Below are 26,703 nucleotides of genomic sequence, written 5' to 3' on the forward strand. Positions count from 1 at the left end.
CATTGCCCAAATTTGCCCCCCCTAACAGTGAAGTTGAGGCGGTCCCTTTTTTTATGCGTGGACGCGAGAATTATTGTTGTCATTGTTCATGATCGTCGTCTTCACTGAGTCAATTCATGGTCGCAAGCATTTACGCTCATGTCTGTCCGCGATAACTGATCAACGACCGGACCGCCATGTATCACCTACAGTGCACGAGGAGCTGTCCCTGTAATCTTGTTCTCCCCATAAGCTTGTACAAAAACAAGAGTTTCCCATTGCTCTCCTCCTCGCGTTTTGTGTACTCACTGCTTTGATAGTCGAAACTGTCACCAATGAGTCCTCCCCACATTCAACTCTTCATCATCTTCATCCCGAGCTGAGAGACAGACCGGACCGATCGTTCTTAGCTACTCCTACCGAAACTTATGCACTGCACAGTGCCGACATCGTCCAAATCGAGATTCGTTCTATCGCTACTAATGGTCATGGAGTGCATCGTCACAAAAGAGTCCTCCCCCACGTCAGCTCTTCATCATCTTCATCCCGAGCTGAGAGACAGACCGGACCAATCGTTCTCAGCTACTCCTACTAAAACCTATGCACTGCACAGTACTGACATCGTCCGAACTGGGATTCATTCTATCGCTACTAATGGTCATGGAGTGCATCGTCACAAAAGAGTCCTCCCCCACATCAGCTCTTCATCATCTTCTTCCCGAGCTGAGAGACAGACCGGACCGATCACTCTCTGCTACTGCTACTGAAACCTATGCACTGCACAGTGCCGACATCGTCCGAACCGGGATTCATTCTATCACTACTAATGGTCATGCAGTGCATCGTGCATCGTCACAAAATAGTCCTCCCCACATCAGCTCTTCATCATCTTCATCCCGAGCTGAGAGACAGACCGGACCGATCACTCTCTGCTACTCCTACTGAAACCTATGCACTGCACAGTGCCAACATCGTCCGAACTGGGATTCGTTCTATCGCTACTAATGGTCATGGAGTGCATCGTCACAAAAGAGTCCTCCCCACATCAGCTCTTCATCATCTTCATCCCAAGCTATTGACCGAAAAAACAGCTTCACCTGTGCACTGCACACTCCCGACATCGTCTTTGTTTACCGAACCCGCTGCTTGTTCCTATTGCTGATTCTTGTTAGTGAAATGAAAAACAAACAAGAAGAAGAAGAATATCCAAAAAGGGAAAAAGAATGAAGTAGGTCCGAAGGTCACACACGCCCGGTGGGACTCGAACCCACAATCGTCTGATTAGAAGTCAGACGCCTTATCCATTAGGCCACGGGCGCTTCACGATCCTGGCATTCCATTCATATATTATTTAAATTAATTCGACATCCCATTAGATTATCGAAATAAATTGTAGTTAAGATGTCTCGTGCAAACAAACTCAAGCTGCACGGCATACAAAAGTTTTATGAATCAGCGCTAGTTAATTTAACGTGGTCCATAATTTCGAAAAATATGATTATAGATGCCTAGGGCCAAAACTCGGCTAGACTCCTCCATGACTTTGTCTTAAACACCTTATGAAAAGTCATAAATCTTTTATATTTGTACCAATTGAGTCATAAACCTTTTGTCATTGTGCCAATTTAGTCCTTCCGACTAATTTTGGCCGGATTTTGCTGACGTGAACGCCGAAGCTGACGTGTACAACTTTTAATAATATTTTAATATTTTTTTAAATTTTTACTTATTTTTTCTTTTTCTTTTTTTTTTCCCTCCCCTCTCTCTTCCTCCAGCCGGTTGCAAACTGGCGACTGGCCAAAGGCCAGCGAGGTCGACCTCGCCAGCCACTATCGAGGCTCACCCTTGCCGAATTCGACAAGGGCCGGGCGAGCCTCACTAGATCCGGTGAGGTCGTGTCTCACCGGCAGCTGGGCAAGGTCGAGGCTCGCCCTCGCCAACGACGGTGAGGGCGAGCCTCGCCAGTGGCCGGTCGCCAGTGGAGGAAGAGGGAGGGGAGGGGGAAAAAATAGAAAAAAAAAGAATAAGTAAAAATTCAAAAAAATATTAAAATATTATTAAAAGTTGTACATGTCAGCACCGAGGGTCGGTCGTTGGCCAACCGGCATCTACGTCAGCAAAATTCGGTTAAAATTAGCTGGAAGAACTGAATTGACACATAAACAAAAATTTTTGGACTCAATTGACACAAAAACAAAAATTTATGACTCAATCGACACAAATACAAAAAGTTTATAACTTTTTTGACACTGTTTTCCTCTTATGAAATGATACTTTACAACGAGAGACCATTGCAGCGACCAGCGAGTATACTCTTTCTCCGCAAATAGTGTGAATTTCACTAGGCGCGTTTGACGGCCCATGCACATGGAAACAAGTACATTCCCAAAGCTCGTGACGGCGATTTTCCCTTTGCATCTTTCCTCCGGGAAGGATCAATTTGGACAGAGATTGTTCTGGTTCACTGCCAATCTCCTTGATCAATGTTCATTTTCACATTCAAAACAAAACATGGTGAAAGGAGCAATGATCAACTGTAAGCGTAATTATTCCCGGAATCATTCTCTTCTCGTGGATAATCTCGCCTCCATCGAAAAGGCTAAAACCTTACTACAGCTCATATTACCAAAGAAAAAATTCGCTAATTACTCAAAACAAATCAAGTGGCTTTGATCTTATTACAAGTAATACGCATCCTTTGTGACACAAGATTGGAATAAGACTGCCAACTACGGCAATGATACACAGTAAAGATGCAATGCCACACTCCGGCAATCGGTTCAAAGCAAACATACGCTGTCCGATCCATCAAATCTACCATGGACCTGTCAGCGTCCTCCTCAAGCAGCACTGCCTCTTATTTTCCCAGTACAGTCCATTCGCCTTCTGTGAGATCTGTTCACAACATATCAGAAGGTGATCATCAGGCTCTCCACCGCAAAGCAAGCGGACTAGTAGCCTCAAGTTTATGGATTATGAATGCTTCACTGAAGTTCTATTACCACAAAAGATATGCCATGGGGATAAGTTCATCAATGCAGATTGTTGAACTGAATTTTCTTGAGGACTCTGGTACACCAAATTTTTGGCCCCGAATCTAAGTGTATGGCGGATTCACCACATAATCTTTATGACGAATGATACACTCATCATTTATTAATTAATTATCGAGGGATACACCCAGGACCCATGGCACTTGCGCTCCTGGCAAGTCCTCTGGAACCAAACAATTCAGTAAGTTAGGTTGCGTTGTCTTGCACATGTAGAGTTTCTCAGTTTCTGTTGCGTGAAGATGATCCAGATAGTTTAACGATCGGCAGGCATAAACAGAGTATGGAGCCATGCAACAAATTATCAGACGACAACACCCATTTATGAAGTAGAAAGATACTATATATGTGCAGGTCCTGATCGGCCGAGTTGCCGCTTCAAACCTACCAGGTTTAACAATATCTCAAGGATTCAAGCAATTACTAACTTGCATGAATAAGAGATTTGATGCTCACGAAAAGAAGAGAAATATTTGTGCATCTTGCTTGAACACGATTTCAAATGTCTTATTTGCTTATTTGCTTGGTCATGATAGAAGCAATAGGTTCAGATGAGGAGTATAAGCGGAAGCTAGACATACCTGATCCTTCTGCATTTCCTTGACTTCAGCCTGTAAGAATAGAAAATATTTGTCATCAAGGGGAGAAAAGAAAATAGTGAACTGCAGTTTGCCTGCAACAGCATCTCAGGTTGGGTGAATTACCTGTTTTCTAAGTAGTTCCTGATTTATTTTTTTCAGTCTTGCAATTTCTGCTTCCAGTTCCAAATTATAGGCCTGCCAGAAATTGAAGAGACTAAGGAGATGAACTACCGATCCATTTCTTAGTAAAATCACCTGAAAAAAAAGCCTAGTCTGGAACATATCTATTTATAAACCTTTATTGGGGATGACTGGGTTCAGCAAAAGGCCTAAAACCTACCCATAGTTTAAGATCAACTCCTAGTTTAGCTTTTCAATGCTTTCCCCAATCTTAGTCCATAGAAATTATACTCCTATTCAAGCAGAAGACACATTTAAACCATGATGCTGTACGAAATATGCATATATTTATCTAAATAGCATCTAGGAAAACAGCTTATGTTTTAAGGAGTTCAACGGTCAGAAACAAAAGAACAATAGTCGTTCTTCTCAAATAAACTTTCAAAAGAGTTATTCTTTAGCTGCGCTCTCAATGATTATGAATGATAGTTTCACCAACTCCTCAGCAGAGGTGCAAACCACGTTAGCTGAAAAATAGGATGACAGCATATGCAGGTTCCAGGCTACACACACGAGATACCCAAGCAAATCACCACAGCAGGATCTGAACTCTTTCATCGGCTTTCATCTCATAATGTTTCCTTGGACTTCTTGATAGCTAAAAACATCATATTTTGCTGATTGGTTTAAAACACAATGGGCTAGCAAGACCTAGCCGGTGAACTTTTCCTAGTCTAATGAAGAGCATAATCAAAGAAAAGCATGTTTCTAGAATCCTCACCTGCTTGCGAGCCCTTGACCTGGCAGCAGACTCCCTATTTTTTATCATTCTTTTGTGCCTTCTCTCAACTGCTTTCTCCAATACATCTTTGGATTTTCTTCCACGGCCAAAAGCATAAGGAACTGGTGACAACGAGGATACATCTGCACTATTGTTGGAAATTGCATCCGGCGATACCAGATTTGCCGGAGATCCAACAGCAAAACCTGTCTGGCCCAAATGTCCTCCAGCCTGGATAGCATCACTGTGAACAAACGTTTTGTTTAACGACGAGTGTGCGATTCCAATCGTATCCCTTGACCCTGGACTTGCTATATGAGCCGTATTTGCTAGATGCACAGAGGATGCAAATGGCACATTTTCCGGCTTAGGAAAAAGCGAAGCCGGTGGTTCAAGTGGCTGTGGCTGTGGTTGTTGCTGTAGCTGAGAAGGTCTAGTACCAATAAAATCCAACGGCGAACCAGCAGGTTTACTAAAGAATATGTCATTGTTTCCAGCAGCCACACTACTGGTGAGACCATTACTAGTAAATCGTGATATTTCCCCATGAAATCCATTGTCACTGGGCCTTGCCATCATTTGTGTGCCCTCCCTCACAATGCCGGCTCTCACTAGGAACTCCTCTAATGTCATCTCTCCCAAAGTCCGTTGCCTCTGTGGCAAATTTATGTCACCTCGTCCTCCGCTCCCTTCTTTCACATCCTCCGTCTCTTTGAACAAATCTCTCCACACTTCATCAACTGTTTTTTGACTAAGAGTCCGCGACAGAGTCAATGACCCCTTTCTCAGCAAATTCCCCACTTGACCACCTCCTTCCCCTCCAATGATAGAAGGCGCCGTGGCTTGTAGTTGTAGTTGGCTATCCTCAGCTGTCCATATGTTCTTCAGGAGCTCATCCATGTTGATTGATCCAAAATCCTTAGTAAGTCCACCCCATGTGCTCTGAAACTCATTGAAAGTCAAGGCATATACCGAGGGTTGTCGAGATAATGGCGGAATTCCTGGTTGCCTTTCAGTGCTTCTTTCGGCTGCTGGCACATCGGCAAAGTTTCCAAAGTTCGTTTGAGGCCCCATTCTGCAAGCTAGAATTTTTACATGCCCATCCAAGTGAACTGGATCAGTTCTTAATACTTAATTCGTTTTCTTCCATTCTCATGTTGAGATCACGAATCAGCGACGAACAATAGAAGCTAGACAGACCGAGGCAGTGTGACTATTCATGCACTTTAAGGTTCAGTTCTAGGAAAGAGATGCTTATCAAATCATAAAAAAAAGTGATAACTGGGGGAGCAAGTGCTTGTTAACCGGCAGGAAACACCTCTGTTCGTTTCCATCCGACAAAACAATCTAAACTTGAAAACGGACACATCATCAAGAAGCTTGTGAGCATAAAAGAAAAGAATCAATTCAAGTCCAAAGTACGCCACATAGAGGACAGAAATTTCAGATAATTTCAAATCAACGAGACTCTGAAGCAGTACAGGGCATGAATTGCCAGACCCACAAGATGTCTCCCTCAACTTCATTGCAAAGACGTCGACCACTTTCTATAACCCGAAGCTCATCAACGCGAGCTAAACTAGACAAGACAAGATCAACTTGATATTGGCAAAAAAAACAGAATCATGCCATAAAAAAAAAGGGGGGGGGGGGGGGGGGGGTTGGAAATCTGCAAAATAGCCGAACCATAAACCTCCGCTAAACTTCACACCTCGAATTCATCACTTGAAAATCTGCAAGCTTTGTCACAGATACAATTAAACAGGAGGTGGGTTCATGAAAGAACACGAATCTAAGAACTTCCCACTTCAGTAAATCGTTTTCCGACCGGATCGCATCAGACCAGACAGCAACTAACATGCACTCGAGCTCGCCAGCCAAGAACAAGAAAATGCATATTGCCAAATATAGAATCAAAACAAGAGCGAAGGGGAGAGTGACGGTTTTTACCTGCGAGGCCGCGACTGCTATTTTGGGTAAGTTGGTTTCCTTCGAGATCGTATCGAATCTGAGAAATGTGTTGGGACATGACAAGTGTCGACTGTGTTCCGTGGCTCGGTCGACACGAGTCGCATTTAAAGGGGTAGATGGTCGAGCTTTTCGAGGCTGGAAAGATTGGATTTTTTTAAAGTTGGAGAGCCACAGATGATTCGTAACGTGGCCCAATGGTAATGGAGCGTTGAAACTTGCTGATGTGACTTCGGACCAATTGGGTTGAGAAGCGTGGCTCCAAGCCTCACCGTTCGAATACGGAAATCTTTATCGGGCAGCATGATGGATCTGAAAAAGATTTCCAGCAATGGAAAAAAAGATCTACTGCAGATGAAGGTTTAATGTTTAACTTATGACACTCGACAAAAGCATGGGCCGGTGAGGTAGGTTTGAGAGAACTTCGAAAGTAAAATTATGAACGGGCCAAAGCCGATATGGGGGGGAGTTACACGCCAAAGAGCACCCCGGGGACGGGCAAGTCGAGGTGTTTGTGGTCCTTTGGAGAGAAATGGAGAAATGGTGAAGTTGGAGATTCTTGGAACGGGGTGGGCTATTGAGACCTTAATGCTCTTTCCACAACTCTATCGGATAACATTCAGTGTGCTATGTTGACAACCTCTATAGACAAAGTTGAGATAAGGTTTGCCGGAACTTCGATTGTGTCGGTGGCTTTTGCCTCAAATCGACTTTTAAACGTGGGTTAATGCGAGACCTTCGTTGAATGAATTGCCACATAACGTGCTTTTGCCGACGCGGCTCGCTGACTAAGCAAAAAATATTGCCGCCTCAATTTAGGTACTGAGTGATGTGAAGAGAAATAGTGTCGACTTGGATGATCTTGGCCATCCGATATAACGATGATTAAGTCACATGGTGTCTCCATCGAAATAAATCGCCGAGACCTACAAAAGGGTATGCTTTGATATCGGATACACAAATCCAATCAAAGAATGTCGGGAATTTTTCAAAGTAACAGGAACATATGCGGAGTCGATGCTTCAGAAGTTAAATGCTTCTTCGTCCCGATGACGCGACAGGCTGTAAGTGGGTTTAATCTCATTGATGCGACAAAAGACTGAGAATGTTCTCTATATAGATGAAAGGCAAAGAAGCAAGGGTGGTCATTGTTGATGAACATGTCCCGATCTGATTAAAGCGACCTGGGACTTTGGCGTGACACCGTGAGCCCCATACATGTGCAGTGCTGATATACGATGGCCCCAGCTTCACAAACATGCTCAGGTCCATGTCAGTATCATACTTTAGTGTGGAAATATCTTGATTATTTTATGTGTTTAGGTGTATTCATCTAGTATTAGATATGAATAGAACCAATCATGGTAACTTTTTCTATCATATCATGGTGGGCGTGGCATCTCCTCCTTGCACCATGTGTTGATGGGTGCTTGCTCTAGAATCAGAAATTCTTAAGCTATGTATGATGTGTGTATATCAATATATATATACATACATATATAGGTGGGATGTTTCAAAATATCTCACCAAATAATTATCTACTTTGAATGATAGAAAAAATGTCAATGGTTTTGTAACAGAGTTCAACTCATTATTCTGAAAATGGAAAAATTACCCAAAAAAAGTCCTAAACGTATTACATTTGTGCCAATTTAGCCTTAAACATTTCAATTTGACTAATTTAGTTCTAAACCATTTAACAATTTGCAAATATAATCCATCAAGGTAATTTTGGCCGGAAATTGATGACGTGGAACCGGCCACCCTACTTAGTAAGGTCGACGTTGACGTGAATTTTTTTTGAAAATTTTTATTCTCTTTTCGAATTTTTCTGATTTCTTTTCTTTTCTTCTTTTTTTATTGTTAAGGGTCGATATGGTGCCACTGGCCACCGAACGAGGCCCGACGAGGGCCGTGACCCTCGCCCAGTTGGGAGCCAAGGCCATGAGCCCTTGCCGAGTTTTGAGCGAGGGCCATGACCCTTACTAGCTGCCGACGAGGGCTTCGCGACCCTCGCCCATGACCAAAGAGGGCTTGCAAGCCCTCACCCAATGGCCGATGGGGTCGCCGGGCCTTGGTCGATGGCCAACCCTTAACTATAAGAAAGAAGAAGAAAAGAGTAGGAAAAAAAATAGAAAAAATTCAGAAATTTTTTTTAAAAAAATTTAAATTTTCAAAAAATTTCTACATCAGCGTTGATCATGCCGTGTGAATAGACTACACTAGCAATTTGTTAAAATTTTTAGGATTAAATTGGCCAAATTAAAAGGTTTATGACTGAATTGACACAAGTGCAATAAGTTTATGACTTTCTTGGCAAATTTCCCTTTTGAAAATTGTCTACTATTTTTCAAGCATCCACAAGTAGGCATGTCCTTGAAAATCATTTTGGAAATTTTGCAAAAAATGAATTATTTTGAAAATATTTTCCTAAAAATGATTGATTCTATCGCTTATAAGAATGAATAAATGAAAACTATTTTCCTCATCGACGAAAATATTTAGAGATACATAAATTGTTGTTTGTGGTAATGAAAATATTTGTCATTGACTAATTATTTTAAGTGATAAAAGCAATCATTTTTCGAAAAATATTTTTCAGATCATTCATTTTTTACGAAACAAATAAAATTTAAATAAAGCCATTAGTTGCCTTCACTTGATTCTTTTTCTATATTTTGAGAATCTGAGGTAATTAGGCAATATATATCATGAAAAAAATGATTATCCCAATCGTATAATGAAGTTGACTACTTAAAACTAAAGCCTAGTGATTAGATTTGCTTGAATTACTTCGTTCAAGGCATAGGAAGTAAGTGGGTTTGAGTAGCAAATATTAGGAATGATCCGAAATTAGAATAAGAGTATTAGCGTGAATTCGACAATCAATCTCGCGCCAATGAATCATCACGCACAATTTGCTATCAATCTCTCATGCCACTTGTTTGAGTCAAGGTCCCGACTTAATTGGGTCATTGGCTAGCAAGAATTTCATGAATCTCGAGGTTTAATCGGATAAAATCCGAATCATCCGGTCATTAAGAGTAAAAAAAAACAAGAAGAAGAAATTGCTCGAGTTAATGGCAAGAGACTATTTATCAATTTAGGGAAAATAACACAAACAATCCCTGAACTTTAGCCCAATATACAATATGGTCTATGAATTTTAATTTATTCAATATAGACCATGAATTTTAATCCAATGTGCAATGTGGTCCCTAAAACTTTTGATACATATTCGATTTAGTCCCCGAACTATAGAAAAATATTCAATATAGACCTTCCATTAATTCAAGTTCATGGACTATAGTGAACATTTTCATATAATTCGGGAACTACATTAAACATTATGTCAGAGTTCAAAGACTCAATTGTATAAATTTAAAGTTAAGGGATCAAATTACACACTGAGCTAAAGTTTAGAGACTATTTGTGTCGCCGTCCCATCAATTTATTTTGTTCTCTTAAATAATTATTAGGGATTTATTACTTTAAATTGAAGAAGGCTTATAATCAAAGAATGAAAGATCAAATCAAGAATATTTTATTGAGGAGGCCACCAGATTCAGAGCTGGCAAGAGAGAATAGGACGGTCAACTTGCCTATCTGGACAGAAGGTACCAGAACCAATTCTCAGCTTACATGTCAAGCAAACACTAGCCGAAAACGACACCCCACGACACCTCGTCGACTTCTTCTTCTTTCTTTCCCGAAGTTTAGCCCTAATTTTCGCACAAAATAATAGATATATTGATAATTTTTTTTAAAAAAAATGAAGAAGATAGAGTTGCTCAAGCTGGACATGGAGTGGATTAGTTCATAAAAAATTTAGAATGACTTTATGACATTCCTTTCGATGAGAAAATGATGATTTTAAAGGGTTAGTTCGAAACTTAGATGATACCTTTTTTTTTTGTTTTTAAATCTTTTAGAGATGATAATAACCACGTGTGATATCCGTAAAAACAATGGGAAAATTACTAAATTTGTCCTAAATTTATTGTACGGATTCGGTGAAAAACTTTTTGATTTTGCCAAATTAATTTTAAATCTTTTTCGCGAAATTCCAATATAGTCATTCCAGTCAACTTTTACCGGAAATCTCTGACAAGACAGTCTAGTCATCGTCGATTTCTAGTGAAAATTGGCTTACAAAGACCATAACAAAATTCCACGCAAAGATTTTAGGACTAAATTGGTAAAACTTAAAAGTTTAGGACATAATTGACATCCGTAAAATAATCTCTAAATAATTTCCCCTTAAAAAAAACAAATGTGCCCATTAAAAATAATCTTAATCTCTATTCAAATGACTCCAACCATAGACATAGTACAATTATTATGTTGCTTTTATGAGGCAAGTGCATATTTATAAAGTTACTCCAATTGTGATATGACCTAGGTATTTGAAAATTGGAAAGAAAGAATATGCCAATAATATCAAATCATGGGCAGGTCCAAGCAAGACACAGCTCGTCCCTCTAACAGTCCAACGTGGCCGTAACGTATTAACTAAGTTACCAAATCTTCGTTCGGTCCTAATTATTGGCAATATCTCAATTCCTTATTGTGATAATAACATTAACGGTATTTGAACTTTGACCCAATGTACAATGTAGTCTCTAAAATTTTAATTTATTCAATATGATCTTTGAATTTTAGCTTAATGTTCAATATATGTAGTCCCTGAATTTGTAATCCGTTCAATTCGGTCCCTGAACTTTTGGTACTTGTTCAATTTAGTTCCTAAATTATATGAATATGTTCAATGTTGGATCAAACATTAGGAATCATATTGAATAAATTAAAAGTCTAAAGACCACATTATATATTTAATCAAAATTTAAGAATTATTTGTGTTATTTTCCCTAACTTGTTCTCAAAAGTGGCAATATATCTTGGGCCTCCCTATAAAACCTCCCTCACCCGACAAAAACATCCTTAAATCTCGTTCTTTTCCAGTTTTTTCGAGCTTCCAAAACACTCCGCCGGCCGCCGTCGCCGCCGCCGCCGCCACCCACCGGAAGAGGCGGCCGCCCATGTCGAGGCCCAGCGCGCCGCCCACGAGGCTGGGGCCGCCGCAACGGCCGCTCCACAAGCAGCACTCGTGGTCCCCGGATGTGCTCCGGGAGGAGGCGTGGCAGAGGCGGAAGGGGAGCTTCAAGGGCCGGCGCCGCTCGAGCGTGACGGACGACGACCTCGACGAGCTGAAGGGCTGCATCGAACTCGGGTTCGGGTTCAACTCGCCGGACATCGATCCGAAGCTCTCCAACACCTTCCCGGCGCTGGAGCTCTACCATGCGGTCAACAAGCAGTACCACAAGAGCTTGTCCAGGTCGTCGTCCGTCGAGTCGTCGCTGTCGCTGTCGTCCCTGGTCTCGGACAACGACGCCGAGAGCACCAGCGCCATATACGATCCAGGTACGCACGCACACAATACAGATCGATGAATCAGAGATCGAAACATGAAGGGCATGCTGCATCGTTCTTTTCCTTAACACCTTTTCTCGATCTTGAACCGAAGGTGATGATCCGGAGACGGTGAAGACGAGGCTGAGGCAGTGGGCGCAGATCGTGGCGTGTTCGGTGCGGCAATCTCCGTCGCCTTCCTCCTCACATTGATCGGCGGCATCGGAGGATACCAAAAAACCAAGTGTTGTATATAGGAAATTGATAATACAGATAGCCCGAGAGGTCTTGATTTGATCTTCTCAGTCAAAATTTGTTCGATAACATTCCCTTTTCAATCAATAGAAAAACTCCAACGACTTCATTCTCATCTGGGTATTATCTCTGCAAATTGAAAAGAATTTTTGCTTTTGAATCTTGTGATGAGGATGAAGATGGAGTAGGAGAGAAGACCGTCTGTCAATGGAGGCTGTCAAGAACTCAATAATTTCGACAGGATTTATTTCCTTTTTTTGGGAGCACAATCATGGTAAGACATATTAATGTTTTGGACTTTTGTTGGCAAAATAATTAGCTGGCAGAATAACGTTAGGTTTGAGCGGGATGTCGTTCGTATATGGTAGATGTTCTTATTATAGGAAATTCGGATATATCACCCAAAAAAATTAGTTTTGAATTCCTGATAAATATGGCAAAATAATAAATAGGATAGGGGTCGAATTAACGGACCGATTGAGATGACTCGAACCAAGATATGAATCCTCAGAAGCCCTCTAGCTTCGTCATGCGTTTGATCGGACAATAGAGGTGGAATTGCCTGGTGCATGAGAGGGTTAAAGAATAATTATACAATCGAAGTGGATTCTCACAAAAATTTTAAGTTGGGTATGCACGAACATTAAAATTAACGCGTAGTATCTACCTCTCCAACAAATTGAAGAATGAAACTCAAGTCCCACGGGCTCCACAAATGTGCCCTTTTTATGGACATACTTAGATCCCGAAAAAACATGTTATATCTCACGTCCTAATTGTGAGTTCCATGTCGCGGTTAAATTGGGCCACTGGCATGTGTATCTACGAGATGTGCCAATACAAAAAAGATGCAGGTCTTGGATTGGACGCACTCGAACGAGGGTGGGCTTCTTGCACTCGGGAAGGAAGCCCAGAAGTCTATGAGCAATGTTTAGGAGAAATGGACCAGGTTTGAAGCCCAGTTCAGTCACCAGATGTTCTGCTGTGTCATGACGAATTCGATCGATCCCACCCACCAAGCATCTCCATATTCGCTCAAACGTTTCGTCCCAGCTAAATGATGAAACATGCATACGAACATCCACCGGTGAGATGTTTCATTCCGTTGTGAAGGCGAATGTTTTGCAACGTGCAATAATGCGATGGGCAAGCTGGTTTTTCTCCGGATGTTTATACACACGAATAGTGAATATATCATGACAATAACATGCATGATTAAGCCTATCCACCACCACCGCTACTTTAATGATGAACTCGCCATGATTAATTTTTAAACAGCCGCCCGTGAAAGATCTGTCATGAAGAATAGCATCCGTGCTTATTATGATACCCCTACGTATCTCTCCGTTAACAATTATTTTCCTTAACATCGGATATGTTAAATAAATCATTTTTATCGAGTGTTTTGATAGAGCTAACTTAGAGAGACCATACTAGAGAAATCAAGTGATTATGTATAAGATACATGAACACATGACACGTTACCGTACTATTAAAAGTCACGATACGATCACATCAATGATCTCTAAACGAACCCATTACACCTTCCCAACTGATGGAGCAACTTAAGTGTTATCTTCACGATTAAATAGACCATCCATCACCAAACCTACTGGGCCTCCCGCAACATCAGATCCGAGGGAACACACTTGATCTGCAGGTCTACCCACTTTGTGTCTGGCACTGTGTGCTTTTTTCCAGATTTTCATCTTTTTGGCCGAGTGAACCAGCAGACCTACCTGACCCCTATATCTTCTTCGTTTCTTTGGAAGGCCTGAGGTAAGACCCACCTGGCTTGGAAGTTGGAACTTTGCTTGTGCGAGTGGGGGAACTGCGAACTGGGGAAAGGGGGTTGGTTCTAGGAGTTGTTTTCCACCCCTTGATGAACGACAGTGCGCATTATTTTATTTGCGGGATTTGAATATTCAATCAAATTCGTCCGCTTGCATTGACTTCCGAGGAGAAAAGTCCCTGCTTGCGCTCTGACCTCTCCCACAGCAACGTCCTCTATTACGTTTCCCCATACGGCTGATGAAACCGAAGAGAAGACGAGGAGACACCCGAGACCCATCAGGCTTTCTTGTCCCGGGCCCTGGTTCGCTTCTTTGAAGTCATCTCCGATCTCCCAGTCCCAGCTTCCGAGGGAGGAGGTACTCCGGAACCCCGTAGCGTTTTCCGAAGGAGATGGAGAAGTTGGCGAATCTTGCTTCGAATCAGAGATTCTCCAGAGCCGCGCATACCCACGAAGCTCCGCCCCTTGCCAACGGAAATCTGGCGGCACCCAAGAAGAAATGGACCAACTTCATGCCCCTCTTCGTGATTCTCGTGGTGGTTGCGGAGATCGCGTTTCTGGGTCGGCTTGATATGTCCAAGAACGTGTCTCTGGTCGATTCTTGGGCCGATGTGTTCCACCGCTCGCATCCTGCGGGCGAGCTGCCCCTGAACGGCGAAGATTTTTCCGTAGCGATGGAGAATAGTGACCGGAATTTGGGGTCGGAGACGGAAAGCTGCGAGGAGTGGTTGGAGAAAGAGGATGCCGTGGTCTATTCTAGGGATTTTGACAAGGACCCTATTTTGGTTTCTGGTCCTAAGGAGGTACGGTCTATATTCATTTGTTAGTTCTACGTCAAATTGTTTCCTTGTTCGATCCATTAAGTTCGTCAATTGTTCTGCATGTTACTTTTATGATAATGAGTAACTATAGAGGATGCTGTATTTTTGGGCTTTTGGCTACATATAGTGTGTCGATTGAATTGTTTGGTGTAGTTTGGATTCTTGAAAATGAAGTTTTTCTGAAACTGATTTGGAATGGACAAGCAAGAAATAAATGCTTAGCTACTGAGTCATGATACACATAACACAAGGAATATAAACAGGCTAGGAATTGTACCTTTCATTACTATCTTTGCTTCTCTTCCATGTTTACTTCACTCGTACTGGTTCCTGTCTATGTGAAGTGAGAGTTTTAAAAAACCGAGCATTCGAGAAGGAAACTGCCGCTATAAAATGACATTGCCGTTGCATACGCGGGGATGTTCAAGTTTGGCAGTTATTGTTTGTAAATTCATATCTACTTCCTTTAGCTGGTACCGTTATTATCTCAAGGAAAAATTCTAGTTCCACTCCTTTAGTCTGGATTGGTTTTAGCTATGTGTTTGAGCATTCCACTTGAGATGTTGGTGTTCCTCTCTATGCTTGAATAGTTGTGGTTCAACTCTGACTCTTGGGCGTGTTTCTAGCACAATGCCATAATGAGTTGTCAGTGTGATTTGGTTGGAATGATTCTTACGATATTATGCTAAAATCTAGACATCCCTTGGCATCCTTATGATACAGGAGTGGACGACATGTGCTGTCGGATGTAAGTTTGGGTTCAGTCCAAATAAGAAACCTGATGCGCAGTTTGGATTGCATGGGGAAGCCAGAACAGCTAGTATACTTAGATCAATGGAGTCTGCACAGTACTATTCAGAAAATAATATAGCTCAGGCACGACGGTGGGTAAGCACTATCTAAATTGACTTGATTGTACTTTTGAAAGGTGTTGTAGGTTCAAGAAAATTGTGTAGACCCTATATTGGAGTTATTTCTTTGTTATCATATGTTGGACAGATGCTGTTGCTATATAAGCTTTTTTAAGAATTAAGGGAAGCAATGAGCTTGGTTTAATTCGCCCCATGCATGAGCTTATCCATTAGAGAGAGAGAGAGAGAGAGAGAGAGAGAGAGAGAGAGAGAGAGAGAGAGAGAGAGAGAGAGAGAGAGAGAGAGAGAGAGAGAGAGAAAATGGTTGGGACTGTTGTTTAGAACTGAATCACTTTGCTTGTCATGTGTAATCTGATAATTTCATTTATAGTGAACGTGGAGAGAAGATGTAGCCTTGAGGTCTTAGTCTGCTACCAGCATGTAACATGGGAAGAAGTTCAAAAGTGTGTACTTCTGAATAGCGTGCAAGTAGTTATTTTGCTAACGAGCAGCAAGGTTGTGTATTTCACGATCGTAAATCTCGTTTATCACCAAGTATCTGATAATTAATTTCCACCTATCAAAACTGCGACATCAAACCGAACTCCATGATCCGGAAGTGGTTTACCTGACTACTAGATCTAAACTCAGAATTACTCAGATCTCTGCCAAACAATCTCGTGCAGTGAATTAGAATGATCTGGAAATGGTCCGATTAACATGCGTAATTCGGAAAGTCAATGTGTTTGCTTTACTGATCCATGAGGTCAAACTTTCGCTGTTATTAAGGTAAGAACATTTGATGGAAGGGACAGAATAGTTTTTTTTTTTTTTTTGGGGTAAAGGAATAGTTTATAGATTAATTACACAAGAAACTTTTTTCTTTATAGATTACGATGATTATGACTGATGCTGCCTCTGTATACGTGCGCCGGATTATACTGCTAGCAGAATGACTGGGTTGCATGCATCACTCTCCATTCCTTTTCTTGCTAATTTTCTTTATTTTGATCTTAGATGTTTTGTGTTACAGGCGGGGTATAGATATTGTGATGACGACTAGTCTTTCCTCTGATGTTCCAGTTGGATATTTTTCATGGGCTGAGTATGATATTATGGCTCCCGTGCAGCCAAAGACTGAGAATGCCATCGCAGCTGCCTTTATTTCTAACTGTGGGGCTCGAAATTTTCGGTTGCAAGCTCTCGAGGCCCTTGAAAAGACTAAAATCAAAATAGATTCATATGGTGGCTGCCATAGAAACCGAGATGGGAGAGGTGAGTGCGTTTATTTTTAGCTGCTCAATCTGAAAATGTTAACTGTTATTTATAGAAATATTTCTTTAGTTTAGATTGTATAACATTGTGTGAAGAAAGAGACTGTCATTGTCACTGACTCACTGGACAGCGTCTCTTTATTAAATCTTTGTGGCTTCCTTTGGCCTTGTTCACGTGATAAACAAATGGATTGGGGATTGGGGATGTTATAAGCAAACTGACACTTCTATTAGAATGATGAAGGTTAGCTCTATGCTGTTCTATGAAGCTGTGCATCTCACCCGTGCATTTTAACATTTGAACGATTGATCTCTTTATATTTCGTATGGAACGCAAATGGTGAAATTTTGTTTTAAAGAGTAGGGCCAGCACCAATCGACTCTCTAACCGACCTAATTAGATTACCATGAGAAATTGAACTCCTAATGAGTCCAGAAGTTGAGAAGCATATCGTCCTGCATGAAGTATTGACACTCAAATGTGTGAGAATCCTGTATCTGCAAGTTTTTCTGACCAGCTATTTTGCAAAAGAGAACAGAGTTGGATGGAGCTATTCATATCTCCTTACTATGTTTATGGTATTTTGCAGTGAACAAAGTGGAAGCTCTGAAGCGCTACAAGTTTAGTTTGGCTTTTGAAAATTCTAATGAAGAAGATTACGTCACCGAGAAATTCTTCCAATCGCTTGTCGCCGGTAAATGGTGTTCTTTGTCTTTTAGGTTGTCCGATAGATATATTTTTGTTGAAAAGTTGACCCTTTCTCCTATTTGATCTCCTTGGTGTTTCTCTCTTTTTGGGATTTCCCAAATGTGAATACCAAGTTATCTGGATTTCAGTACACTACTTTTTCTCTTTGGGGCAATCGCTTGGATTGTTTTGGTCCATTGAGCAAGTTTGTCCCAGACAGACATTGGCAAACATATCCTATCTGTTTGTAAAATTTGAGTAAGTCGATTACCTTTTAACTGTGTCGCAATGCTGAAATAGTTGCGACATAACAAATTCTGCAGGTTCTGTTCCTGTGGTTATCGGTCCACCAAACATTGAGGAATTTGCACCAGCTCCTGGTTCATATTTACTTATCAGGGAGTTAAACGATGTTCCAGAAGTTGCCAAGAAAATGATGTACCTCTCAGAGAATCCTGTTGAATACAACCAATCATTAAGGTACTGAAATGCTCATTTTGTTCTGATTCTGAGGATATGTGACTTGAGTTGTTCTGTGCTTTGGAATTGCAACTAATATTGCTCCTGAAGGACTTATAATATGAATTTGGCTCTATTAGGTGGAAGTATGAGGGTCCATCCGATTCTTTCAAGGCCCTCGTGGATATGGCAGCTGTTCACTCATCATGCCGTCTTTGCATTCATCTTGCTACCACGATCAGGCAGAAAGAAGAGAAAAGCCCAGGTTTCAAGAATCGTCCATGCAAGTGCACTCGAGGCTCAGAAACTGTATACCATTTGTTTGTGAGAGAAAGAGGGAGGTTTGAGATGGTGTCCATATATTTGAGGTAAGCACCTTGCTATGTATTAAACTATTGCAGCACAGCAGTAATTTCTCTATACATTTGACATGTAGGATAAATTTATCGGTTCATCGCTTTGTTAAACCTAATCCTCTTTGATGTTCCTTGTTTGATATGCCGGAAGAATTTTCAACATACTTAAATGCTCATACAGAAAACTCACGCTGGAGGCCCTGGAGTCTGCAATTTTGAGGAAGTTCACTTCTATGAACCATGTGCCAATTTGGAAGGAAGAAAGACCTGAAAGCATAAGAGGAGGAAATGAACTTAGAATTTACAGAATATATCCTGTTGGCTTGACGCAGAGGCAGGCTCTGTATACGTTCAAATTCAAAAATGATGCCGACCTAAGGAGTCACGTGCAAAGCAACCCATGTGCGAAATTTGAAGTGATTTTCGTCTAAAATTAGTTTCTCATCCTGACTACAGTTTGGCAGAGTGGGCCATTTGTGCATTTCCTGCTGTGGGAATTCGCGAGGAGCTGAATATGGAACTAATCGGACCGATGCCTTCCGGTGCACCATCCTCTTTTGCATATCGTGCTCATGCGAGTGATGGATGGAGCGATAAATTTATCTAAGAATTGACAGAATATTTATCGAGCTCGCTGTGGCAAGCTCAGACATTTGATCATTGTGTTTGCCCAGGACAGAAGCTGGATCTAAATTATTTAGGTGCAGGGCATTTAGATCAGTTCTCGGGACATATCCTTCGATGTATTTTTTTTTTTACTCTTCGAGGTGGCAATACAGATATTCACGGTTCAAATCTTGATCTTCTACATACGTTCTGTCCTATGTAGTTATGGAACTGGAAGAGTGATGGACATACTCCACCACAACAATCCAGGTTGATGTGTTGATATTATGCTTCGCCTTTGAGATTGCAGATCTAGAAAGCTTGGCACTTGACCGCTGTAGTTGAACTTAGGTCTTCTGACATAATTATTAGAATGGCACAAAATCCATTTGGAAGTCTCTTTGTCTGAGGAACACCTCAGAGAGAAGAGAAAATGGTTTGGAAGCGAGACGAGTGATCTTTTTCAAAAAAAAAAATTTAAATTATTTATTTTTCACGAAATAAATGGATCACAATTCTCAAAATCTTGTTCATCTTATCATAAGTTGAAGCCAGACCTGATGAGGAGTTTGGTGGCAAGCCTATTCCTTTTGTAAGAAGTTTCACTCACTTGGGTTCGTCGGCCCCGCTCAAGTCCAGACATTTTACAAAGAAAGTTTATCTGTCAAAACACGCAAAAACCTTTCTAAATTATTTATTTTTCGCGAAATAAACGAAACCTTAACTTTCAAAAACTTGCTCCTCCTATCATATGTTGCAGCCAGATCTGATCAGGAGCCTGGTGGCTCATTGGGGCCGCTCGAGCGCACCAGGTCCGAAGCACAATTCGACGGGTGTGGTAATCGGCAAGCCTATTCCTATTGTAAGAAGTTTCGCTCTTCGTTAGGCTCGCTCAAGTCCGGATTTTTTACAAAGAAAGTTTATTCGTCAAAACACGCAAAATCTTTCAGGGCCAAAATCCCATCCGGTGCTCCTATCATTGATCAGGTCAATGTTGAAGTGGGTGCATTGCAGTATCTGACTTTTCTCTTCTGGTTCAAATCATATTCCATTTAGATCTGGGGAGATCCTTCCTAGACTTGATTACAGGACGGTTGGAAAATTATCCAAAACATTTTAAATGTACAACACTTTTATCAATTCAATCCTAAATCTTTTAATTTTATCAATTAAATTCTAAAATTTTTTCAAATTTTGCCGATTGAATTCATCTACCTAATTTCGATCGGAAATCACAGACTTAAATGCCGTCCACCGACCGGCGTTAACGTGGAGAATTTCTAATAATATTTTAATATTTTTTCGATTTTTTTTAATTTTCTTTTTCCTTTTCCTTCTTAACTTTTGTTAATTTTTTTTTATTGTTAAGGCCGACAGGGCCAAGGCCTGGTGACCCCTGTCGCCATTGGGCGAGAGCCTATGAGCACTCCTCGCACGCGACCGATGAGAGCCGCGAGCCCTCGCTCAAATCCGAGCGAGGGTCGTGAGCCCTCACTAGTCATGGCGAGGGTCGCAGCCCTCACCCAGATTTGAGTGAAGGCTCATGGGCTGCGTGCAAGGGCAGCGAGCCCTCACCGGTCACTAGGCAAGGATCACAGCCCTTGCCGAGTGGCTAGCAGGGATCGCTGAGCCTCGGCCAGTGGCCCCCCGGCCGGCCTCAACAATAAAAAAAAAGGAAAGAAGGAAAAAGAAAAGAAAAAATTCAAAAAAATTAATAAAATATTCGAAAGATATTAAAATTATCTACGTTAGCGCCGGCTGTATCACGTAGGACGGCTAACGTTTATGTCAGTGATTTCCAGCCAATTTGGGCTGGATGGATTCTATTGGCAAAATGTAAAAAAGGTTTACGACTCAATTGACAAAACTAAAAAGTTTATGACTAAATTGGTAAAAGTGTAGTAGGTTTAGGAATTTTTGAACAATTTTTTCTATGATCGTTTCACCAAAAACGATGAACTATTTTTTCAAGAATGTGGATGATCGACAAAAGTCGCCGTCATTTATTGATTTTGGATAGCAAAGTAAATGATAAGAAAATTAAAGGTACGTAGACTAAAGGCAAGTCATGTAAATTTTCTGGAAAATAAAGATAAAATAAATTTGCAAAAGAACATTGAGTTCTTTGATTAATTGAAGATCATTTACAATAAACACATTTGGGTATTTATAACGTTCTACAAATCGTTCATACAACCGTTACTGAATTTGAATAAAGAGATAACTTTCTAACGTAGTTACAAGAAGGTACACAACCTCTTATTATCTTATCCACAAAAAGTTATACATATCTTAAAATAGCGGCAATAAACAAAACACCCAATAGTTAGTTTTTCTTCGACTACCCGTTGTCGATGACTCCGTCGATCAACTTTCCAAGTCTTGATGAAGGCTCTCGTCAATAATTTTCACGTTGTGTGTTGTCTATTTTATTGACAAGTTGTCAATTCATGACTAAGCCATCTTCATTGATTGAGTTTGTCACCTTATCGATAGTAACTAAAAGTTGGATCATTTTTATGATGTCAATGAGGACATTATTGAGCCAAATCGAACTTTAGCAACAGATGGATAGAAAACGCCTGTGTGTATCAATCTTCGGGGAATCATCGTACTTTTCTTTTAGTCGAAGAATCATCGTACTTAAAAAATGCTGCTCCTGATTATTTTAATGGTGGGCAAACAAGGAAGGAAGAGGAGCAGCAGCACTGGACCGTCGTTACTCCTCACATAAAATAAGCCAAAACCCTTTTCTTTAATCCTAAGACGATAGACAATTCACGACTCCATAGTTCAGGAACCATAGTCTGTCAAGCCCTGGAACTTTCATTTTACAGCAGTCGAACTCTCCCTCAGACTCGCAAATTGACCTCATGAGCTGGACGGGGCTCGCTCTTTTCCTCGTCTCTTCAATCATCTTCTTCTCATTGAAGTCCGGGGGGTCACGCGTTGCGAGATTCCCTGTGTGGCGGCTGTCACGGTGGGGTGACCTTTGGCTGCTTTGAAAAGGTGCCCGGCCTCTCAATTCCTGCATGAGCCCACGTGTCCCTTAGGCCATTGGTCGCCTCGAAATGGCAGCCATAATTTTCTCAAGTTGTCTTCTTCTCTCCTTGCTTTGACGTTGTCCTCCGCAAGCCAGGGAGGACTGTCCTTTTCAAAACCTAAATGATGTTATTAACTTATTATGACTGTAAGACCTTGGAGAAAATAATGAAATAATACCCAGAAAAACACAGAAGTTTTGCTGTGTGGAGACATTGAGCTGAGAGTTAATAATCTTGAAAGAGCAGGAAAATGAGGGAGGAAAATCCCATAGCATGAGTGAGTTATGGGAGGAACAAGAGCATTGTCATTTGGACTCTCATGCAGACTGTACTGATAGGAGTGATCATCGATCATTTTGGGGTCAGCTAGACAAAATTTTACTGGAGAAGATAGTGATCACTTCCTGATTGGTCAATAAGTTTTGGGTTGGAAACCATTGCTTGTCTTTTCTTTTTGTCCTTTTTCTCCGGCTGGAGCACCACAAGAAACGACAGATGTTCCTCGCTGATAAAGATTTCTTTGGTTCTTTTCCGCCCATGGTGGGACAGTCCTGAGGGAGAGTAACACTCAATAGGCCAAATTGGTCGATCAAAACTAATCGGCAAGAGACGGAAATCTTATGTCGGAAAACCAGAATCGGTAAACGTCTGTTAGCCCACTGGTTGGTCTCCCACGAGTAGCTTCGTCACCTTCTTTACAAATGCAAATGGAGAGACTAAACTTAGCTTTGCTAGTTTTAAAATGAACCCTTGACAAATGGCAAAAGTCATTTGATCCTGCAGCCCGAGTCGCAGCCACCTCCTCCTCCTCCTGACCCAGATATAGTAAAAGATGGCAGAAACACAAAATGGAACGGCAATAAAAAATATGGAAAGTATTTGGATAATACCATGCAGTAATAAGGACAATCTGAACATTTTATCCCTTCACCCACCATGCATCTCCATCTCACCTCAGGGGGACCAAAAAGACGAAAAATAGTAACTGACCTTTAGCAACACCCAAGAGGCCATTTATTCAGCTTCTCTTCTTCCTCTCCTTTCCATCTCTCCTAAGGTCCCCAACAATAACCTTCATAAGGCCTAGAAGATGCTAACATCTATGTCTGACCCCATTGAAGCACATCACAAACAAGAAGCTCTTGATCTTGAGCAACGCATAAGCATTGCACCATGTCTTCCATGTCCATCCGCTTTCTCTCATCTCCCTTACCACGTCAGAAGAGCTCAGCTTCTCTCTCCCGGACAAAGGTGTATGCAGCCACCTCCCCAACGGCTGCCCCACCTCCGCCAGGGGTGGAGGAGGCAGACGTGGCGAGGCTGGAGCCGAGGGTGGAGGAGAGAGATGGGTATTGGGTGCTGAAGGAGAAGTTCAGGCAGGGCATAAATCCTCAGGAGAAGGTGAAGATTGAGAAAGAGCCGATGAAGCTGTTCATGGAGAATGGAATTGAAGAGCTTGCTAAGATGTCAATGGAAGATGTCGACAAGGCTAAGGACACTAAGGAGGATATCGATGTGAGGCTCAAGTGGCTTGGCTTGTTTCACAGGAGGAAGCATCAATGTGAGTCTACACCTTATTTAATATGTTTGTATTCCAATATGATCTGCCTATATTTCTTTTCCTTATATGCTCTACTGAGTTGTTTAGGACTTGGATGCATTTAAAGAAACAAGTACACCACAAGAGAATAGGAGGAGTCATTCCTAGCGGAGGAAGATAGTGCTTGACGATCTGTAGGTCAAGGTGTCAGTGATTAGCAATATGCATACGAGCTTTGGTATTGAGGGTTGATTGATCATCCTCTTCATAAGAGCTCGTGTCCCATTCAATCTGAATAACCTCACAAGCTGAGAAATCACCCTTTCTATTCTCTCCATCAGCACTGGTGTTTGCTTTTTTGAATTCTTAAGAAAATGCGTGGCACATCAGCTGCAGAAAATCTCCGACATTTATGTGACCCTGCAAAAGTAAGATAATTGATAGACCAGTCTTTACCAAAGTACGGACCATAGGGATAAAGGATATAATACTTGCAAATAGTTTGCTGAACAAATGGCGAGGTCACCTAAAGTGCTAATCTGGTCTCGTTATAATTTGCGTCTCTGGTGCTTAGATGGTAGATTCATGATGAGGCTGAAGCTGCCAAATGGGGTGACAACAAGTGCACAAACTCGATACTTGGCGAGCGTCATCAGGAAATATGGAAAAGACGGGTGCGCGGATGTGACCACCAGGCAGAACTGGCAGATCAGAGGGGTGGTTTTGCCTGATGTTCCGGAAATACTCAAGGGCTTGGCTGAAGTTGGCTCGACCAGCCTCCAAAGTGGCATGGACAATGTGAGGAATCCTGTTGGAAACCCCCTGGCAGGCATCGATCCTGACGAGATAGTTGATACACGGCCTTATACTAATCTACTGTCCCAATTCATCACCGGGAATTTCCATGGAAATCCTGCCATTACAAACTTGTGAGTTCTTTCTGTTTCAGTTTATAGCTTTGACATTCTTTAGCATGATCGTACTTTGTTATGACCGATTGTCTTCAGGGGTAACTAACTATCATGTTACTGCAAATTGGCAGCAATTAAGTAGCGCATATATCGGTCAATGAATCTAAGATAGCCTTTTGTCGAAAAAAAAATTATAAGAGAGCCACCAAAATGACTTATTTGCAAAGTTTTTGACTTTACAATGTTTCAATCAATGAGCTCATGTGCATTGATACTGTGCAGGCCTCGGAAATGGAATGTCTGTGTGATCGGTTCTCATGATCTTTATGAGCATCCTCACATCAATGACCTTGCCTACATGCCTGCAACGAAGAATGGACAATTTGGATTCAATTTGCTGGTTGGTGGATTCTTTAGCCCCAAGCGTTGTGAGGAGGCAATTCCGCTCGATGCCTGGGTCTCAGCAGATGATGTAATCCCTGTGTGCAAAGCTGTTCTTGAGGCCTACAGGGATCTTGGAACCAGAGGAAACAGGCAGAGGACAAGAATGATGTGGTTAATTGATGAACTGGTAAGCAATGATGGGGTTAATTCCAAATGGATGTTTTATTGCTCTTCTAAGAGGTCTTACCGGTTAAAAATTTTAGTTTTTTCATCCTCTTAATCTGATGAACATGTGAACTCTCCAAAATATATGCAGGGTATTGAAGGATTCAGGTCAGAGGTAGAAAAGAGAATGCCCCACCAGAAACTAGAAAGAGCATCCCCTGAGGACCTGGTTCACAAGCAATGGGAGCGAAGGGATTACCTAGGGGTCTATCCTCAGAAGCAAGAAGGATTTAGCTTTGTTGGACTTCACATTCCAGTTGGTCGGGTCCAAGCAGATGACATGGACGAGCTAGCTCGGCTAGCTGACAAGTACGGATCAGGTGAACTCCGGCTCACTGTGGAACAGAACATCGTCATTCCAAACGTCGAGAACTCAAGAATTGAAACCTTGCTCAATGAGCCTCTCTTGAAGAACAGATTTTCCCCCAGTCCACCTCTTCTCATGAAAGGACTTGTTGCATGTACCGGCAACCAGTTCTGTGGTCAAGCCATTATTGAGACAAAGGCTAGGGCTCTAAAGGTGACTGAGGAAGTGGAAAGGCTTGTTTCCGTGACCAGACCCGTGAGGATGCACTGGACTGGATGTCCCAACAGTTGTGGACAAGTACAAGTAGCTGATATCGGGTTCATGGGGTGCATGACAAGGGATGAGAATGGGAAGACTTGTGAGGGGGTGAATGTTTTCTTGGGTGGCAGAATTGGGAGTGACTCGCACTTAGGAGATGTTTATAAGAAAGGTGTTCCTTGTAAAGATGTGGTGCCTTTAGTTGTTGACATACTGGTGAAACACTTCGGAGCTGTTCTCAGAGAGAGGGAAGAAGCCGAAGATTGATTGTATCCTGTGTAGAGATCGACATGCTGTCCATACAAGAATTCCCGGTAGGATGCTAATAATTGAAGGGATTGCAAACTATACTCAACATGGGGGAGTACACTTGATTTTCAGCGAGCTTTTAGCACAAGCAATTGCCTAATGATTGGTATCAATAGTTGCCTCTTCTTTTGGAAAACCATGTTTTGGGGGGATGTTGGAACAAAAAGTGTGATTTTTCCACTTTGAATGAACTGTCAGGAATGGGAAAGATACGAGGGATATCCAGATAATTCTCCTTGTACTCACGAACTATGATGATATCAACCTAATAAGACTAATTTTCGCTGTTATGATTGCTTGTCAGCGTGAAACGGCGTAAGCACATGAGGGAAAGCTTGATGTGTGGAGGCTTTTCCACTGGTATTTGAGTCACCTCATACAGTTTACTTCTCCAGCTTTAATTTTCAAACACCGTTATCTTTAGGAGTTCAGAGAGGGGAAAAAAAATCACCTCCATTCATTTACTTGTCACATCTGCTCTGTAGTCATCACGCCAAGAATTTGCTTGATTCAACTTCCAATCCCAGGCACTTTGCTAACATAAATGTCTGCCCTTTTTGTTCACTGCGTATTTGAGTCAATTCATGCAACTACTCAAAGGACGTGAAAATATTACCAGGAATCAATTATGTATTCCCATTTTGAATTTCGAAATTAAGATACCAAGCTTTCTGATGCAACGCAGAACCTTAGATCGCATCAGCTCTCCCACTCAGACAAAAATATAGTTTGATT

General features: G+C 41.6%; 4 protein-coding genes and 1 non-coding gene across 9 annotated transcripts; 3 read left to right on the top strand and 2 right to left on the bottom strand.

Moving 5' to 3' along the window:
- Positions 1-1,225: 1,225 nt before the first annotated feature.
- On the bottom strand, positions 1,226-1,298 carry TRNAR-UCU (transfer RNA arginine (anticodon UCU)). The gene has a single exon. It is a non-coding gene; the product is annotated as a tRNA-Arg (tRNA).
- A 1,303-nt stretch (positions 1,299-2,601) lies between these two features.
- LOC115672585 (bZIP transcription factor 46-like) lies at positions 2,602-6,621 on the bottom strand. Of its 4 annotated transcripts, none has more exons than XM_030594415.2 (5): positions 6,462-6,621; positions 4,512-5,593; positions 3,734-3,805; positions 3,611-3,640; positions 2,602-2,874 (listed from the first exon to the last, which is right to left on the bottom strand). In XM_030594415.2, exons 1-5 carry the CDS (start codon positions 6,538-6,540, stop codon positions 2,794-2,796), a joined length of 1,344 nt encoding a protein of 447 aa, XP_030450275.1. In that variant the 5' UTR covers positions 6,541-6,621; the 3' UTR covers positions 2,602-2,793. The 4 variants fall into 4 exon arrangements, with proteins under 4 accessions (XP_030450275.1, XP_056160816.1, XP_056160815.1 ...); XM_056304841.1 differs by having other exon boundaries at positions 4,512-5,586; positions 6,462-6,608; XM_056304840.1 differs by lacking the exon at positions 6,462-6,621 and adding an exon at positions 6,223-6,436 and having other exon boundaries at positions 4,512-5,586.
- Positions 6,622-11,400: 4,779 nt separating this feature from the next.
- LOC115672812 (uncharacterized) lies at positions 11,401-12,256 on the top strand. Its single transcript, XM_030594765.2, has 2 exons — positions 11,401-11,900; positions 12,004-12,256. The coding sequence occupies exons 1-2, from the start codon at positions 11,519-11,521 to the stop codon at positions 12,099-12,101; spliced, it is 480 nt and encodes a 159-aa protein (XP_030450625.2). The 5' UTR covers positions 11,401-11,518; the 3' UTR covers positions 12,102-12,256.
- Positions 12,257-13,825: 1,569 nt separating this feature from the next.
- On the top strand, positions 13,826-19,179 carry LOC115672753 (glycoprotein 3-alpha-L-fucosyltransferase A). Of its 2 annotated transcripts, none has more exons than XM_056304839.1 (7): positions 13,826-14,738; positions 15,480-15,644; positions 16,738-16,882; positions 17,472-17,576; positions 17,893-18,049; positions 18,169-18,396; positions 18,566-19,179. In XM_056304839.1, the coding sequence occupies exons 1-7, from the start codon at positions 14,328-14,330 to the stop codon at positions 18,813-18,815; spliced, it is 1,461 nt and encodes a 486-aa protein (XP_056160814.1). In that variant the 5' UTR covers positions 13,826-14,327; the 3' UTR covers positions 18,816-19,179. The 2 variants fall into 2 exon arrangements, with proteins under 2 accessions (XP_056160814.1, XP_030450540.2); XM_030594680.2 differs by having other exon boundaries at positions 13,828-14,738; positions 15,480-15,640; positions 16,641-16,882.
- A 3,784-nt stretch (positions 19,180-22,963) lies between these two features.
- Positions 22,964-26,198, top strand: LOC115672727 (ferredoxin--nitrite reductase, chloroplastic). Its single transcript, XM_030594643.2, has 4 exons — positions 22,964-23,595; positions 24,149-24,503; positions 24,768-25,056; positions 25,186-26,198. The coding sequence occupies exons 1-4, from the start codon at positions 23,208-23,210 to the stop codon at positions 25,924-25,926; spliced, it is 1,773 nt and encodes a 590-aa protein (XP_030450503.2). The 5' UTR covers positions 22,964-23,207; the 3' UTR covers positions 25,927-26,198.
- Positions 26,199-26,703: the final 505 nt, after the last annotated feature.

Source organism: Syzygium oleosum, unplaced genomic scaffold (genome assembly GCF_021117445.2).
Source record: "Syzygium oleosum isolate NSW1041296 unplaced genomic scaffold, Sole_v2.1 Sole_v2.33, whole genome shotgun sequence".
Classification (NCBI taxonomy): Eukaryota; Viridiplantae; Streptophyta; class Magnoliopsida; order Myrtales; family Myrtaceae; genus Syzygium; species Syzygium oleosum.